This window comes from Parus major, chromosome 8 (genome assembly GCF_001522545.3).
Source record: "Parus major isolate Abel chromosome 8, Parus_major1.1, whole genome shotgun sequence".
Lineage (NCBI taxonomy): Eukaryota > Metazoa > Chordata > Aves > Passeriformes > Paridae > Parus > Parus major.
The window spans coordinates 6648207-6666969 of NC_031777.1; the positions used below are offsets into that span (position 1 = coordinate 6648207).

Below are 18763 nucleotides of genomic sequence, written 5' to 3' on the forward strand. Positions count from 1 at the left end.
GTGAAGAGCCTGAGATTCCTGGAGGCACTGAAGTGCTTACAAACGGAGTCTGAATTAATTAGGTCCACAAAGGGGGCATGAGTAAGTCCCTAAAACCTGGGTGGTAAGTGCAATGTTATGTAAGATCACAGAAAGTGATCTTAAAGCTCATCCAGTCTCATTCCCTGCCATGGATGGGGACACTTTCCACTATCCCAGGTTTCTCCATGGTGTGTCCAACCTGGCTTTTGACACTTCCAGGGATGGGGCAGCCTCAGCCTGTCTGGGGCCTTGTGCCAGGGTCTCTCCACCCTCACAGGAAACAATTCCTTCCCAATATCCTATGTAACCCTGCCTGCTGGCAGTGGGAAGCCATTCTCTGTGTCCTGTCGCTCCAAGCCCTTGTGTCTCTTCCCATGATAGGAGGTGGCACTGGATGGGCTTTAAGGTGCCTTCCAACCCAAGCCATTTAGGATTCTCTGGCTTCCCATCAGCCATGCACCTGAGTGATTTAAGAACAAGCCTCAGCAGGTGACAGTGTTTAGTGGAATCCATAATGCAAATTTCTTGTTGGCTGTGATGTGACTTGTGTGTGAGATGCCACCTGGAGCCCATAGGTTAGGATCCATGTCTGAGCTGTGGAGCTGTGCTCTCCCCAGCATTCACCTGGAGTTCTTGGACCAGCATTTCTCCTGATTTCTACCAGTGTGTTCTTGTTTCTTTGTTCTTGGCTCAGAGGCTAGCTGGGATGCCCAGGACAGCTGGGCTGCATGGTTGAGGGGGCAGGCTGGCCATGGACAGATCAATCCTTGCTTCACTTCATGCTCTGCTCTAGATAAAGCCTTGAATCATAGAATCATTAAGATTGGAAAAGACTTAATGGACACAGTGGTATGGCTGTAAAAGTGAGGATAACCTTTCCCTTACCTGCAGACTTGACTGATCCCTGCAGAAACACAATTACAGAATAGAATTACAGAATACCTTGAGTTGGAAAAGACCCATAAGGGTCACGAAGTCCCACTCCCTGCTCCTCACAGTGTTATCTAAAACTGTGTGACAAAGACCTTCACTGAGAACCTTCCAGAACTCAAGGCAAGGTTGGTGACATGGCTTCCCTCGGGGAGCTAGTTCCAGTGACACCCCTCTCAGTGAACCTTTCTAATAGTCCAACCTGACCTTCCCCTGGTGCAGCTTCACTCTATTTTCTCATGTCCTATCACTGGTCACTAGAGGAAGGCATCTCCATCTTTGGAAACATTCAAAAACTGTCCAGATGTGATTTCGGGTAACCTGGTCTTGGTGGCCCTGCTAGACAAAGGGGAGCATGATGACCTCCAAAGGTTCTTTCTATGATTCTTGTCTTGTGATGCTGAATTGCCAGTCCAGGGGTTCATGTTAGAAACCCCCTGCACAGCAGTGGGGTTGGCTGTTCCTTGGGACAGCACCAGGGCTTAGAAGAGGAGGTGCTCCAGCAGCAGAAGGAAGGTCAGCCTGCCTGCAGGCTTGCTGTGATCTAGGGCAGTGCCTGAGTCCCTTGTGAGATACAAAATGTAAAACATGGCAGCTCTTCTCCTTGTGAAGAATTTGTTACAGACCCATGGTTGACTTTTCTTGCTGTACCTCTTGACTGTAATTTGAAAGCAGATTCTGTGATAACGTTTTTCATCCCAAAGGTAACTGACTTGCTTATACAGGAGCTGTAGAAGCAGTCTAGAAGTTTACTTCTGTCTCTATTCCTCTGTGTCTGTGCTTACTACATGTTACAAACACCTGGGATTTTATCATCCTTAAAGTTGCCCAGTTTTCCTGCAAGCAGCCAGTAATTCACAGCCTGCTGAGGAGGAGTGTTTATGATATGTCTGTGCCAGCCTTGGCCTTGTTATCTTGCTCTGTAAGAATAAACTGAAGTTATTCGTAATGTCTAAAGCTCTGTGAGTTTCTGGGTGCACACAGCTCATTGTGCTGCCTGCTGAGACAGTGCTGCGGATCACACACTGAGGTTTTAGCAGGTGTTCTTGATCCTGGGGAGGATTTTGGCTCTGAATCTTCCAGCAGCACTGAAAAGGGAATGGTATTCCAGTGGCTGAGTGTAAACCCAACATGCTTTTCCTGTGCAGCATAGCAAACTTTGACTTGGGTATAACAGATTTTTTTATTACCTTTCACAAGCAAACTAGAACTAGTTTTCAGACGTCTGCTGATCACAGTTTGAAAACTACTGTTCTTAAGCTACCCTGAAGTGAAATTCCTTTGGAAAAAGTCTTGCTGACTTTGCTTCTGTAATCACAAGGCTTTGGGTTGAAACAGACCTTTAAGCCCATCTGGTCCCAACCCCTGCCATGCGCAGGGACGCCTTCCACTACGCCAGGTTGCTCCAAGCCCTGTCCAGCCTGGCCTTGGACACTTTCAGGGGTGGGGCAGCCACAGCTCTGGGCAACATTGGTAGTTAAGATACCTGGTACAACACACCATGAGGGTAATCAACTCTAGGTGCAGGAATGGAATTACCCTTCTTACTGGGTTGGTCTGTGTTCTGTATCATCCATTCCTGGTGGAAGCATTGCAGATCCTTGGGGTGGAAAGAGTTACCCTGAATAAGCAGTGGGAAAAAACTTAAATTGTTCTAATTGCTTTTGCCTGTGCAGGGCAAGTCTGGAGCTCTCTCTCAAGGTCCAAACCTTTAAACTTGGCATATCTCCCTATGTGAGAGCATGGCAGAAAGAGCTGTTGGATTGACAACAACCCTCTGTGTGTTGACGGCGGCACTGGGATTTCTCCATGCGTCTGTAACAATCCATTCATCTGGTACATGCTCCTGCTGCAGCCCTCTCTGTGCTCAGACAGTGAGCCCTTTCATGGAGAAGTGCAGAGTCATATTTCTGAGTGCAAATTAGCCAGGGGATTGTTAGTAGTGTGGGCTTGGCCAAGCTCATTTCTATGAGCAGCTCCAGCACTGGAGCAGGGAAGGTGTGGGCAGACACCCCTGTGTGTGTGCTGCCAGCAGATGGGGGAGCCCAGGGCTGGCCCCCTCACTCTCTTGGGGGACAGCTTACATGCAGGGCCAAGAGTCCTTCAGCCAAATATCCTCTAATGTGTGTTGCTGTCTCTGCAATACGACTTTTCCATAGGGTGGTGCATCAGGAATATAATGCTTCACACTGGGCTTATTAGGAGTGCTAAGGAACTGTCGCAACCTGCTGGGAGTTGCTGGGATGCTCCTGGGATGCATTGCTGGGTGACTCTGTGGTGAAGCTGCTGCACTAGGGCAGTCCTGAGCTTGGGACCTTGTCTGAGTCCAGACTTTTTTCCCGCCTCTAATCCCCCTTTCCAGGCCTTTATGAGCAAGGGCAGATTGTTATTCTGGTGGAACGGGCATGTACTGGTGGGGCACATGTGGACCTCAGCTTTCTCCGACTATACAGCTCACAAGGGGAAGGAGAGGAGCAAGTACAGACTCTTCACTCTCTGTGACCAGTAACAGGAGTTGAGGAAGTGGCTGGAGCTCGGGGAAAAGTTCTTCCCCAAAGGGTGCTGGGGCACTGGACAGGCTCCCTAGGGAATGGGTGGACACAGCCCTAAGACTGCCAGAGCTCCAGGAGCATTTGGACAACATTCTCAGGGATGCATAGGGTAGGATTATAGGGATGTCTGTGTAGGGACAGGGTTAGACTGGATGATCCTGAGGGTCCCTTCAAACTCAGCATATTCTTTGTTGATCAAAGGAGCCTTCTCAGAAGTGGGCACAGAAAAGCATGCAGGTCAGCTCTGCAGGTCAAGTGTGGACCCTGCAAAATGACTACAAAGCCTACAAGGGTGGCATTTTTCAAGCTCTTATTTAGTGAGCATATCCCTGGATGCACACATCCAGCCCTGCTGAGCTGGAAGGTATCTCCCAGCATTTGTGCCACATTTTTTCAGCAGTTGTCATGCATATACCAAATGCTTTACTGTTGAGGTTTTCTTAAGGATCTCTGTGCACCTGAGTATGTAGGCAGGTAGCAGCGTGCTGGAGACAGCTCTGGAGGTCTTGCTGCTCTTGTCCTGTTGACAGTCCTATTCAGCCTGCAGCAACAACAAAGGAATTCCTGGTCCACTGGAGAAGCACAGAGTGTGGATGGAGATCCACCCTGACTTCGGAGCTGACCTCAAACAGACCTGTTGGGGTGGCAGTCCTGTTGCAGGGTCTGCACAAGTGTGTGGTTGAAAGACTTCTAACAAAAATTGTAAATTACTCAGTGAAGGGCTTCCTTCAGCCCTTCTAAGTGAGCTGGAGGCTGGTGAGCTGTGTTCTGAAGAGTGCTACAGGGGAAAGAGGTCTGTTTCAATGACATTTGCATCAAGCTGTGGATAAAGACTGAAAGTTCTAGGGAGTCTGATGTGAAAATATGGAGTAGCGTTGATCTTCATTAACTTTTTAACACTGAGCATCTCCTACCCTTCTAAACATAGCTGTTTTTCTCCCTCCAGCGGCAAAATCCTTTTGGATAGCCAGGTATCCTTTGCCACTTTGTTGGAAGAGCAGTTTATGGCCTATTCTTAAATTTCTCTACTCCAAATCCTTTTGGACCTCTTCCCCAAATGGTAAATTTGGGGTTCATCTTAAACAGCACTGTTGCTGGCACTCATTGAGCTCTTCTTGTTCTCTTATTCTGTTATTTTAGGTTTGTGATGGCCCCAAAAAAAAGCTGTCTGACGAGTTTTGTGAAGAATGGCTTTATTGTTGCCTATCAGCAAAATTTTCACATGAACGGGTCAGTTACTGTGTAAAGGTCTCAAGTGTCACACAGAACATCCTGCCAGCTTCCAGATCACAGAGCATATTCTCAGTTGGTAAAAGAAGTTGTCCCTTGCTCCAGAATTAGCTTGGTGTGTTTCTTATTGCTGCTTGAACTCCTAATTAATGATGTGGATTAATATATTCTTTTTTTGTTCCCTAATTGCTTATATCGTTTCTTTCAGCCGCGCTGGACAAGAGATGAAAAATCACTTGTTTGTAGTAATTTGATTATACAGTATTCCAGCAAGAATGTGTTTCTGTGTATTGAAATTACATTTAGTCTTGTAGGATGTTTAGAATGAAAACTGATTTGTAATGAAGTCATATTTTAAGTCAAGAGTTCTTAAAAATGTCTTTCCTGTAAGGATACATTCTTACACAGTTGGGAAGAATGGAATATACCAGCCTTACCCACATAATTTGGTTATGTTCAGCTAATCCTGTTTGTCTCTGGACGGGGCTTGGAGCAATCTGGGCTAGTGCAAGGTGTCCTTGCTCATGGAAGGGGGTGGGATGAGTTCAAGGTCCCTTCCAACTCAAACAGTTCAATGGTTCTGTGGTCCTGTGATTCTGTGTAGAACTAGTGAAAGCTCCTGTTGGGTGGTGTGGGACAGGGAGGCAACCACTGGGTGCTTACTGCTACTTGTAGGGCAAGCTTCTGACTTTTTCCGGCAGGGGGAAGCTTGTAAGTTAAAAAGGCAAGCTACTAAAGGATTTGGGTCTATTCTTCCTTCTCTGCTGGGTGTCTGGTGGTCCATGGTGTGAGTATTCTCACCAGGGGTGGGGCTGGCTCTGGAAACTTTGCCCTGCTCTGTCTGCAGGCTTGGTGCAGAGACCAGAGCTTTTCAGGTGTTTCTGTTTTGGGGGACCCTTGGCAATGTGGAACAGGTCTATATTCAATGTGACCATGGAAAAATCAGTGCTGAGCACCTAAATATGAAACCCATCCATTTTTTTGTTACCAGAGAAAGAATAGTTCTAAATCCCAGTGTTCCTTTCCAGTGGCTTACACACTTGGATTAATCTCAAACAGCTGCATCAGCTGGTGTCTGAGTTAGTTGCTGGGATTAAGCTATCCTTTCAGAAATTACACAGCTGTTGCAATTAATTCTTCCTTTGAACAATTGATTTCAGAGGCCAGCCACCACCCTGATACTGCATGTATGGGATTTCCTGGGCTTCTCTTAGGGGACATGTTCACTTGAAGCCAAGTCTGCTTGGAAATACTCACAAGATGCAGCTGGTTTTTTGTTCCTTTAAAGCTTAGCAGCAGGGTGAGCATGAGGAGAACTAGAACAAGACAGAGAGAGAGAGAGGACTTGGGATTGGGAAAGCAGCAGGAACCTTCTTTGCATTATGAGAGAATTCCCATTGCATGGATGCCAGGGTAGCTGTTACACAGGGATTTTTTTACTTTTGGCATAAGAGAGCCATAAGGATTGATTTAGATTAGATATAACAAAGAAGTTTTTTACAATGTGGGTGGTAAGGCCTTGGTACAGGTTTCCCAGAGAAACTATGGCTGCCCCATCCCTGGCAGTGTCCAAGGCTGGACAAGGCTTTGAGCAACTTGGGATCATGGAAAGTATCCCTGCCCATGGCAGGAGGTGGAATGGGATGGGCTTTAAGGTCCCTTCCAACCCAAATCATTCTGGGATTCCATGATTCAGTCATGGGGAGTGAGGGACAAGAAAATGAGTGATTTCTCGAGGTAACATGGAAAGAGCAGAGATCGTGGTGTGTACAGAAGTATTCACATGCGTACATCTGTGAGTCATTCACTTGGACTTGGAAGACCACTGAAGATTTAAAATCAGTGCTGTTGCCAGCAAAATCCATTATCCACAGCTGCTGAAGAGCACAGGGAAAGAGTTAGAGGGGAGCCCTGTGTGCTGCATTCCTGTGCTGTGAGGTCCTTTCTTGTACAGCTGCCCAGCCTGGGGAACAGCGCTGCTCATGTTGCTGGTTCCACACTCCCACGCAGCTTCTTGCCACCCATCTGGGCCCAGGTGGCTTAGGGACCAAGTTAAAATAAAAAAACAGAAGAAGGTACTTCCAAAAGTCTGTCCTTAATTAAAGAAACCCTAGAACGAATGCCAAGTCCCTGTGAAGCCAAAAAGTCTTATACATATATTTGAATTTTGGCAACTTATTTAAATGCTTAAACAGTTCTTTGGACTTGGGCTGAATGTTCAGGCCCTGTTAATGAAGTGCATGAGCACAGTTGTGCTAAAATAAGTGATTTAGATGGTTTGGATCTATTCAGAGTCTCTGGACAACATTGTTGGGAGCTGTCTCATGATGTGTTATCCCTCATCCTATTGGTACCTGGGAGATTAGAGATACCGAGTCTCAAATTCACAGATGTGAGGTAGGGCTGGTAGACCTCAAAATCATCTGTTACTTGAATCTCTGCTGGATGAGCAAGAGCCATATCTGCCTGTTGGTGGGGGAGTGTTTGGAAGGATACAGGGAGCCCTACTTGATTTATCACTTTTTTTGAGAAGATCCTGGGCAGGAGAACACATAGTAGTTGACAGTAATTTCCATTCCATCATTACAATAGACTAATCAGATTGTTTGGGTTGGAAGGGACCTTAAAGCTTGTCTTGTTCCACCCCCTGCCAAGGGCAGGGACACCTTCCACTAGACCAAGCTGCTCCAAGCCCCATCCAGCCTCACCTTGGATACTTCCAGGGACTTGATCTGTGGTAAAAACAGACATTTTCACAGCTGAAGTTAAAGCCCTCTTACTGTGCTTCAGAAGTGTTTTGCTTTTGTTGTTTTGGGTTTTTTTCCTTACTCTTTAGGATCCATCCCTTCTCTTCCAGTCTCTTCTAGCTGTTTTCTAGTCAAAGTAGTTCATCCCTGGCTCACAGTGGAAACTGCTGCTTCAGGGAGGTTTATATTTTGACTTGGTTTCCTAAGCCTGGCAGCTTTCAGACAAAAAGAGCAAAGAGAAATTATTCGTCTGTTACTTTATTTACCACTCGTTTGGGGAAATCTAAATCCAAATTTATGTTTGACTCATATTAGGGCTCTGTGGCTGGACTCTGCTTTCTCAGTTATTTTTGGCTGGGCTGATCTCACACCCAGCATGAGCAGGGTAGCCTGGGTGACAGGAGCTCAGTCAGCTCCACTTGGACCAGGAGCTCTTGGGGCTGCCTCAAGAGACTGAAAGCCAAAGGCTTTTATGCAGGATCTAAACAATTCGGAGGTTAAAACTCTCATCCTGTGTCATTAGTGTTGTGGTAGAAAACATGAGATTGCTGGAGTAAATTATTAATAGTGGCTGGGGCTGGATGAAGTGGTGCAGATTTTTCCAGTGCTCTGGGGTCCGAAATCCCTAGAGTCTCCCCGGAGCACTGGGTTCCCCGCTCAGCACCTGTTGCTGCTGGCTCAGCTCAGAAGGTGCTCAGGAAGATGCTGAGTCCTGCTCTGAGGGCTGAGCTTTTTCCTAGAACATTTGAGCACCTCTGTTAGCACAAAGTTCTTTAACAGAGCACACAGAAATGTGCTTCCTCCATCACTGTGTATGAGCTGTAAGCTCTCTCTGAATGTTTTATTGCTGCTCAGCTCTCAGGAAAAAGGCCAAGGAGAGGTACTGGTGCTTTTGTCACCAGTTTCTGTGTTACAGTTGTTAGGAATGATCTACTAACAGGCTCTCCCTTGACTTTGGGCTTTGCTTTGGAGGAGACCCTGTGGGTTTAGGGCACATGGTAAACCTATGACTCTTGCTTCAGTGCAACTCAGTATTGGACCACATACCATATCAAGCCTTATGGGTGAATTGAGTCCCTGGCTGCAGGCAAAGAGGAACCAAGGGAGACAGTTGAAATGGGGCTTCCTGGAACTTGGTTGCATTCACTGCTTAGTTCTGCAGTGTGTGGAGAATGCAGCAGGAGCCCTGGACACCTAAGTGTGTCCTCTTTCTGTGAACCATTTTCAGTGCAACTCCAGCATCAGCAGTTTCCTGACCACTGTTATCCTTTGCATGTTCTCAGTGGAGTGATGAGCAGGGCCCACTCGAATCTGGATGTCCAGATTTGGCTCTCACAGTCATGAAGATTGAACCAAATACCCTCCTCAAGCCCAGCAGTCTTCAAAACACTGACAGAAAGGGAAAGGAGCCTCTTACAGCTTTTGTTTTTGAAAGCTGGCTGCCTCCAGTCCTGACTCAGATCTGCACTGCTTGGAAGTAAAGCACTGACCCCTGTTCAAAGCTGTCCCTCCTACCCTGTTTGCCGAAGGGTGAAGGTGGTAAATGTTAAATTCAGTAGGAAAATTACTGCAGAGCCCTGGGTGTGAAGTTTGCCTCAACTTGTGTCACAGCATGACCCCATATTCTGACAAGCCAGCAGCACACAGGATGCATTATGTTGTCTAGTATTTTTCCTATACAGATGGTGAAGGTGAAAATTTTCTCCTCTGACCCAATGCCTGAGGTAAATGAACTAAATAGCTTGGGAGAACAGGCCAGAGTGTGAAGAAGTGAAAAAGGGGGATTGTTATTTTTAATTCCTTTTTTGGGGAGGAAAAGAAAACAACCATCAAAACCTAAATTAAACCCCCCTTGCAAACATAATTTAAGGAGCCATTATCAAGCTAAAAATAGGAGCAGTTTGTGAATGGAGTTGTTTTCTGCATATGCTGCTACTCACATTACTTAATTAAAACAGGAGGTGCTTAACATCGTGCTTTGATTTTCCACTGTGCACAATCCACGAGCTTTTTTGGGAGGGGGTATTTTGCTGAGCATGAACAATGAGGGCTTGTGTCCATGGTATGACTTCTGGTTAAAGCCAGAGTAAATATTGAAGTGGTTGTAGTTCTGTCGACATAAGCCCCTATATGAACATTCTCACTCAGACTTTTCAGAAAATTAACTTCTGTTTATTGGAAATGGGTTTAAATCTGAGTGAAAAAAGCTGCCATGTTACTGGAATAGAGGTGTCCATCTGGAGGTATGCTCTGGTCTGTTTATTAAACTTTTTCTGAAAAGAGTGGGAGGAATTAGAATTTTTTCCCTCCATTTATTCCTCGTTGTGTTGCACAGGCTTTAGGTTGTAAATCTTGTAGGGGGCCTTTTTTCGTTAATTAATCCTATATGTTCTTAACCAGCTCTTGAAAGAGGAGTTGCTGATCCACTCAAAAAACGGGATTTGAACCTGATGCCAGTGAACAATATTGCTGATAGATTCCCACACAGAAAATGGCACTGTGCTCACCAACTAGCTTTCAGAAAATACATCCAAAAATCCAGGCACTGCCTTAGTCTAAAGGCCATGTGGACAAGCCATGCTCCTGGTGAGCTGAGTGGAGCTGGGTTACAGTGATCCACTCTCTTCGTCCTGTCAAGTGCAGATCATTGACCAGTAAGGATAAGAGGATGGAGTAAAAACACTTTTACAGGACAGTAAAGTGGGAAGAGGTGATAGTATATCTAGTGTGAGATGTTGTCACAACTAAACTGAAGCCTTAGCTGTGTACTTGGCTTCTTGAAATGCTACAGAGCACTGCAGAGGAAAGTGTTTATAACATGGAGTGTCCTGATATGCCTCTCAGGGCTTGAGGAGCTCTTGCTCCCCGTGAGAAATCCTGCTCACATTTTAATTAGCTTGTTTTTCTTGTGCAGGGATTGTCATTTCAGGAAAAAAAAATAAAAAAGAGAGAGAGGGGAAAAAAAAGGGAAAAACAGAGTATGTGCCTGATTTTCCACAGTGCTATTGCACCAGAGCTACAAACCCTGAAGCCATGACTAAGCCCAGCCTTGCTCTGTCACAGAAGAACAGTTAATGACACAGGAATCAGCCTCTAACATTTGCTGAACTTTCACTATTTATTATTTTTTTTCAGCAGACATTAATAAATATTCAACAAATAAGCTTCCTGGCTTAAGTGATTGTGGTGTTCTGATTATAAATAAACTGAAAATCCAAGTTCTCGGTTCTTTTTTACTTTAAAGCAGGCTAAACCCCATGGGAATGGTATGTTCCTGTTGAACTGAAAAGGATTCATGTCATGGTTATCATCTATAGGGTCATAGGGTGAGTTGGAGTGGAGGTATTTTCCTGAAATAGCTTTGGAATAGCTGTAGGGTCTGGGATGTGGCTCCTTTCCACAGGTCCTCCCCTGACTACAGGGAGCACTGGCTTTGAGTAAGGTGGAGGATATTCTGGTAAGTGCCTTTGGGTCTCTGGAGCTGGAGGATGAAACAAGAAATGTATAGCAGTTATGGGGAGCTTCCAGCAACCTCCCCTCAGTGATGTTTCACACTCTTCGCTGTCTGCACCAAACCTTGTGGGACTGTTTCTACTCTCAGAGGAATATGAAGGGATTATAAATTCCCAGTGGAGCTTGCCACGGGCCTGTGCTTTCCTGCCCGTTCCAGCTAGGAAAAATGAGCAGCCCTTTCATTGACAGGAGTGTGTGGTAACATCTGACACAGCCCTATGCTGGGTGTGCAAAGCCCTGGTCCCAGGGAAGGCAGCTGGGAGGAGCAGCTGGGATGGGACTTGGCTCACTCATCCTGTGACCTGGAGGCTTGAGCATCCCAGAGAGCAGTGTGTTGCCCCTGTGGGAGCATTTCCATGGGATTGTTGTCAGGGGTGTGAATCTGTGCCTCCTGTTATAGTCTGTTAAGCTCAACCCTGAGGGAAAAAAAATCATTCTTCAGCAAGCACTGTGTCCCTTCCCTCCACTAATGCCACATTTTAGTAATTTGTTTCAGTTCATTAATGGTTCTTATGTCAACCCACAGACTTTGTTCCTTTCCCCTTTCCACAGTGGTGGTACTCAGTTACCAGCTGGGGTTAAACCTCATCTGCATGTCTTGTCTCTTTTGGTGGCTGGACTGGACAGAGCATTCCCTGGTAAAGCAGGGATTTAGGCAAAGTCACAAACATAGTGCTAACATGCTTCCTTTGCTCTTGATTTGCCAGGGCAGCCACTGACCACAACATTGACAACACCACAGCAATCCTTAGGGAGTGGCTGAAGAATGTGCAGCACCTGTACCACGATGTTGAGTGGAGGCCCATGGAGGAACCCCCGTGAGTACCTGGGAGTACCTTGGCTGCACAGCCCAAATTGCCAAGGTTTTCTGTTTCCAAACCAAGAGGTGTACTAAATGTCCAAGTGCTAAAATGTGCATTTTTTGCTTTCTGGAATCTGTCCCATTAAAATTGTGTTCTTAAGGAAAAAGGTGAGATAAAGTCTCTGTAGAAAGGTCTCTTACTTCATGCAGAATTTTGTGGAGGAAATTTATTAAGCATCTGTAGCTGCTCTTTTTGCATGGTGAACAAAGTACATCAAGAGCTACAGGGAATTAAAATTATCATTCTTTATTTGCAGGGAAGCAGAGAAATTATAGCCCATTCCATAGTATCTATGAAAGCTCTGAGACATCAAATATTCACTAAGTGTTGAGCCAGAGAACTAGATTTAATTCCATGTATTATGCCTTTGCATGACTTGGAGGACCATTGCTTTGAAACATGGCGTGTTGGGTTTTTATTACTTTAATTTTTCATTTTTAAGATCAGCTGTTCCTGTGTTTGTTCTGTTTTCAGTTTCTTCCATCGAGGAAAATTGCATCAGTTTCCCCTTCCTTTAGGCTTGCTTTTATATTCAAGTTCCTTACTGCAGTGATGAGGAGCGCTCGTTTTATAGACAATTTTAATCCTTTCATTTGACTTTTCTTCATCCTGCCAAGCTTAAGTTCTGCAAAAAGCTTTTGTAATTCTTAGCTCCATCTCTGACTTTCGCTGGTGCTGTTTCAAAGTCCTGGATTTTTATTTCTCATTGGGATCTGCCCCTGAATTCCCTTCCATCTTTGTTAAAAATCCATTGCTTTTGGAGCTGATCCTGAAGGCAGAGCCATGCATGTGACTCTGCTGCCATGCTGGGTTTTGGGAGATTTAGGAGCTGCTCCCAGGATGTGTTAACAGTTCCTAATAATGCCCAGAGCCCAGGCAGGCTGCCTTCATCTTCACATCCCATCTCTGCTGGTTCTGCTAGGCCGAGGGGAGCTGGATTTGCAGCCTAGCAGAGGGAAGATGAATTTGCACCTGAGGTCAAGCAGGGTCAGTGAGCTGCAGGTCAGTTTGGAGAGGTTCCCTTTCTGCTACCACAGCAGCTTCTGCATTGGATGGTGCTGCTTTGTTGGGTTGTCAGAAAACTGGGGCACTGCTTGTTTTCTGATGCCTTCTGTGCTCATGCCAGCACAGAACTTTGAATTAGTCTCTCTCAAAACCTCTCCTGGGTTACCTGAGGTGACTCTATGCTGTTTTGCTTTCATAATGAAGGCAACAATGGAACTTCTTCGTCTTCTTCCTCCTGTCTCCTTCCTCCTGTCTGTCTCCTTCCTCCTTCCTTTCCTTCTTCCTTCTTTTTCTGGTGCAATAAAGCCCAGACATGGATTACAGTCACTTTATTTTTTTCTTTTCTAGGTCTTACCCAGAAGAAATTGGACCAAAACATTGGCCAAGCTCCCGATTCACTCACGTGATGAAGCTGCGACAGGCTGCCCTGCGCACTGCCCGGGAGAAGTGGTCAGACTATATCCTGGCAAGTACAAAGTTTGATTTATTGCCTGGCCTCAGGCAAAAGTTTTCCAGGTGCTCACTTGGATACTGAAGGCTGTCAAAAAGTTTTTTCTCCATCTAAAGACAAATTGAGATGTCATGGATCATTTCTTGTTCTGGTGAGCCAGAGACTTTGCATTGAGGGAAGTGAGTCCTTGGCTAAGCTTGGAGCTTTCTCCACAGGCATCAGGATTGAACACAATCCTGGAGGTGGAAGGTACCTGAAAGGGTCCCCCAGATTGAACCCTCACCTGGTGAAATATAAGGGAATAGTTGTGCAGAGCAGCTGTGGGAAGATGTTGCCTTTGGTCACAGTGAGAGGGGTGTTCCCAAAGCCTCCAAGCAAGGTGAGGTATGAAGGCAGCTGAGGAGTTGTTCTTGATGCTCTTCACAGAATGAACTCGTCCTGAATTTTCAGTGATGTTATTTTCCCTAGCAGCTCCCTGGTCCTTGTACTGGCAAGAGGTTGTGTGGAGTCAGGGAGGCTCTCTGCCCATCTCATTGCCGTGCCCACAGGCAGCCGCCCCCAGGTTTCCCTGTGACAGCCTGGTGCCCAATGGAGTCAAGCTCACCAGCTCACTGCTTTTAGGGTGTTCTTTTGCTGACCTCATGGAATCATAAAATTGTTAAGGTTGGAAAAGGCCTGAGGTCTGTGAGTCCAGTTGTTGACCTGCCATGTTCATCATGTTTAAGCCACATTCTCAAGTGACAGGTGCACACATTTTTCAATCACTTCTGGGGATGGTGACTCCACCTCTGCCCTGGGCAGCCTAATTCAATGCCTGGCCATTCTTTTAGAAGGCATTTTTTCCTAATATGCAATCTAAACTTCCCATGGTGCAGAGCCCAACCTCCCCTGGCCGCCCCCTCCTGTCAGGGAATTGTGCAGAGCCAGAAGGTCCCCCCTGAACCTCCTTTTCTCCAGGCTGAGTCCCACCAGCTCCCTCAGATCCGCTCCTGTGCTCTAGACCCTTCCCTTCACTTCCTTGGACATGCTCCAGTCCCTCAAGGTCTTTTCTCATTGTGTGGGGCCAGAAGTACCCTAGCAATGGCAGCACAGGGGACAGGCATTGCAATGGGCCTGTGGCCACACCAGGGCTAGTCATGTGCCTCTGGCTGCCTCATTCCCAAGAAAGCATCACGGGAATCATGCTGTTTCATTTATTAACAATTTTTTTTCCCCTCTTCCTTCTCTAGTTTATTGATGCAGATAACTTACTAACCAACCCCCAGACCCTGAACCTGCTGATATCAGAAAACAAGACACTGGTGGCACCGATGCTCGAGTCCCGCTCCCTCTACTCCAACTTCTGGTGTGGCATCACTCCCCAGGCAGGTGACCTCGTCAAGGGTGCTGGGAGGCTGTGTGAGTGGTGTCCTCAAGGGGCTCCTGCCCCTGTCTCTGGAGCAGCAGGCATCCTTCCTGTTCTGTGGGCTTTCCCATCTGCTGCTGTAGCCTTCTTCTGAACAGAAGCTGCTGTAGCTCTGAGGTGGTGTTAACATGTGGTATGATCCCACTAACACATAAAAAATACTGATAAACAGGTCAGAAGTTTTTTTAAGGTGGTCCCATGTGTCTGTAATGGCCTTAAAACCCTTGGTACGTAATTTCAGGCAAGTTTTTTTTTTTTTTTGTACAGTGATGCTAATCCAAGAGGAATTTGCTTTTCTTTCCACAGATCTCCACTGTGTCTAAGTTATCTTTCTCATCTATGAACAAGATTTTTGAAGTGGGGCAACATCCTTTGCCTCGTAGGGAGTGTGTGTGCTGAAGTATGCATGTAACAGGTACTGGTGCTGAGCCTAAAAATTAGTGTTTCATGTTACCTTTTCATGTTGCTTCTGATCCACATAACAACTGCATTGGGTCAGAGCACAGATTCATCTGCAGATGTCTAGGGAATAGTATGAGGATAGGGCAAAAAAGTGAGTGCTACTTCCCCAAAATACTTTTCTTTCCTCAGGCAATCCCCTTTGGGTTTTTGAGGAATATATTTGTCTTTAAAGCTCTGAGTAATTTTTTTATTCTAGAGAAATGCCTGTCTGAACTTGCTTTTTGACATCCACACCATCTTCTGGTAAGGAGTTCCACAGTTTAGACTAAATAATTGGATAAAAAAATAGCAGGAAAAGGTCCTGAACTTTCCAAATTTTTGGGAAATAAATATAGAGATAAGAAAGGTGTGTGGTGAGGTGTGTTTACTTGTTTCACTTAGATTTGTTTACTTTGTTTCAAAATGGAGATCTAGACTTCATAGCAAAGGTAATGATTGTGCTATAAGTTTTTAAGGCTAAGTCCTGAGTCAGCCAGGTTTTCCACTGGGGTACATCAGCCCTGCTTCACAAGCTGAAGTGGATCTCTGCCCATGTGCACAAGCCCCAGCCCTATTTCTTCAGTAGGAAGTTTCCACCATTACCAGCACTATCTGAGAAAAGGGGAGAGGAGAACCAGCAAAGGCATCATGCAAAATTTGGTTTAAAAAAAGAAAATCCTGCTGGAGTAAACAGGAAAGTTCTCTATTTTTCCTTTTCTCTAATTTCTGCATGCGGTACCACGGCTTCATGTTCTCAGCCTTGCTCTCCCAGGAGACCTGGGGAGTAAATAACAGCTGGAGCACATCCTGAAACGTGGCCTCCCCCCAGAATGGAGCCATGGTGAGCCAAGCCCAGCTCCAGACAGGCTGACATTTATCTGTCACGGAGCAAACCCTGGGAGAAGCAGTGCAGCAGCAACACAGGGGAGTTAGAGTCCTCTTTGTTTACATGTGATTTATATGCAGGGGACGGCCCCAAAATTCAGGAGTGAGCCACTGGAGGAGGAAAGATGAGTGTCCAGTATCTTCACTTGTGGGCATTATTAGGTGTCTGTTTAAGACTGGGTGTGTTAACCCTTCCTTTGGTGGGAATGCCAATCACATTTCTTCCCACCTGCTCCTTCCTGTGGCAGTTGGGATGGCTGTGTTTGAGATATCCCATCTTCACAGTATGGTCACAGTGTATCTGAAAGGCAGAGGGAGATGACAGATCCATAACCAGGTATGTGCACCACCTTGTGGTTCCACATAACCCAGGGCAGAGCAGTTCTGCAAGCTTTTGCTCAGCCAGTGCCTGAATGCTTATGGAAATAGAACATAAATGGAGCTTTAACTTCTTTTAGTGACTCATTGTTTCTGTAAAGCCCAGAATCTGTTCTGGATTCAACCCTCCAGATGTCAATTTGATGCTCCAGGGTTTTCTTCCTGGAGGAATTCAGGGTATTTATTTCCACATGAGCCACACACTGTGGGTGTTGTACCCAGAGTGCTTGAAGGCAAGCAGAGCTCCAGGGTACAGGGAAATACCCAGGATCTGACTGAAGTGCCTCTCTATGCAGAGACAGGAGTATCAAACCTGCTTGCCCCAGGATGGAGGAAACAGGGATTCTTACACAGCTGATGGAGACCGAGATGTTACCTTCACTGCAGTGGCAATAAATGGTTTTTTTTGAAGTCATTAATAGAATGAATTTGCAGATCCTACTCTCTGAGATACTAAATGGACTTTGTGCCTGTTGAATGTGGAGGATGTCATGGATGCTCAGCAGCTTCCAGCATCAGTCTGGAGAGTCTTAAGTGCAAAAAGGGTTTTGAAGAACCAGGAAAAAATAGTCTGAGGTTTGAAGCTCCATTGCAGGGGAATTTTGCAGTGGAAAGGCTATCCAAGAGCTCCTAAAAAGTAGGGAGAAGGTCAGTCTTTACTTTTGAGATGAAGACTGTTCCGAAATACTTGACTGAGCTGTTTCCAAACGGGAGACACAGAAAAAGCTGAGAGTCGAGCTCTGGTGAACCTCTGCTGGAGAGTTCAGGGTGTGAGCTTTTGCTAAGGAGCAGCTTTGAAACAGGAATTTCTTGTTAACAACAGTCCCCTCTTTGTGGTTTCAGGGTTATTATAAGAGGACCTTGGAGTATCCCCTGATTCGGGAATGGAAGAGGATGGGCTGTTTTGCTGTCCCCATGATCCATTCCACGTTCCTCATTGACCTAAGGAAGGTGGCCTCCGCCAAGCTGACATTCTACCCCCCACACCAGGACTACACATGGAGTTTTGATGATATCATGGTCTTTGCCTTCTCCAGTCGCCAAGCAGGTGTGTCCAGGGCCTCTGCTGGGGAGGGTTCACTCCTAGAGACACAGAGACCTCCACTGCAGGTTCACAGCCCAAAAGTCCTGGGAGGAGTTCCATGTGGATTCAGACCCTGTTCCCTTTCCTCTCTGGGATCTGGTCAGGGAAAACCAGCAGCAAGTGACTGGAAAGGCTGTTTTGGATTGCTGCTAATTTCAAAGGATGTGGAGGCTGTTCTTGGGGTGGGGCAATATTTCAGAGACAAAATGTGTGACTCCACCCTTGGTTTGTGTCACAGTAGGTGAACACAGGTGGGTTCTGGGAGATTGTAAGGTGGTCTGGGAGTGAGATATCTAAAGTTACCACTTCTAAAAGATCCTTGAGCAAAGGGGTGAGGACAAGAGACTTTTAAACCATAGAATCTGACAGGACTGACCCATGACATGAAAGGCTTTTCTCCAGCTGTCTGGCCTGTTGATATGCTCAGACTATTGACCTGTATCCTAGTCTGAGTTTTGCCACTCAGGATAAAGTGATGACATCCAAGTTCAGAAATGTGAAAAATGTGTGAGCTTCGAGGTAAACTTCTTTATGGAGCAATTTCATTTACTTTCCCTGAAGTCAGAAATTATATTGGCTTTTGTCCAGGCTAAGTGCTGTACTTAACACCTCAAATCAAAACATTGATTTCCAACTGGGAATCTGCTGCTGGAAGCAGCCATTCTGTGATGCTCCAAAGAGATGGTCTCACCTCTGAGAGAGGATGTGGCCTGTGTGGGAGTCCTGAATCTGAACAAAACTTAGAGTGGGTGTGTTATTGCCAGCACTGGACTCTGCAGAGCCCCTTGCACTCACAGGAGAGCTTTTAGCCAGCCAGGTCAGCCTGGAGAAAAGGAGAATCGGGTGAGACCTAAGAGTCTCTTCCAGTGCCTGAAGAGGCCTCCAAGAGAACTGGAGAGGGACTTGGGACAAGGGATGGGCAGGATGGGGTGGGTATGGCTTCTCACTGCAAGAGGGCAGTGTTAGATGGACTATTGGGAAGGAATTGCTACCTCTGAGGGTGGAGAGGCTCCGGTACAGGTTGCCCAGAGAAGTTGTGTCTGCCCCATTCCTCGAAGTGTCCAAGGTCAGACTGGACAGGACTCAGAGCAACCTGGGATAGTGGAAGGTGTTCCTGCCCATGGCAGGGGCGGAAGGAGATGAGCTTTAAGGTCCTTTCCAGTCCAGACCATTCCATGATTCCATGATCTCCTGAGTTGCCTTTTAGCCTGGGTCTCTGAAGCCCTGAGCCAGCCAGCAGGAAGGTCTGGTCACAGGG

General features: G+C 46.2%; 1 protein-coding gene across 4 annotated transcripts in view; it reads left to right on the top strand.

Annotated features, from left to right (window-relative positions):
* Positions 1 to 18763, top strand: part of COLGALT2 (collagen beta(1-O)galactosyltransferase 2) — a 53430-nt gene that overhangs the window by 15998 nt on the left and 18669 nt on the right. For all 4 annotated transcript variants that reach the window (XR_001522996.3, XR_002002013.2, XM_019007594.2 and 1 more), the window contains exons 2-5: positions 11701 to 11811; positions 13210 to 13327; positions 14542 to 14676; positions 17265 to 17469. Coding sequence is in view for 2 of the 4 variants with exons in the window: in XM_019007594.2 (XP_018863139.1) it covers positions 11798 to 11811; positions 13210 to 13327; positions 14542 to 14676; positions 17265 to 17469 (472 nt within the window). In the remaining 2 variants the exon portion in view is untranslated. The remainder of the gene's footprint in view (positions 1 to 11700; positions 11812 to 13209; positions 13328 to 14541; positions 14677 to 17264; positions 17470 to 18763) is intronic.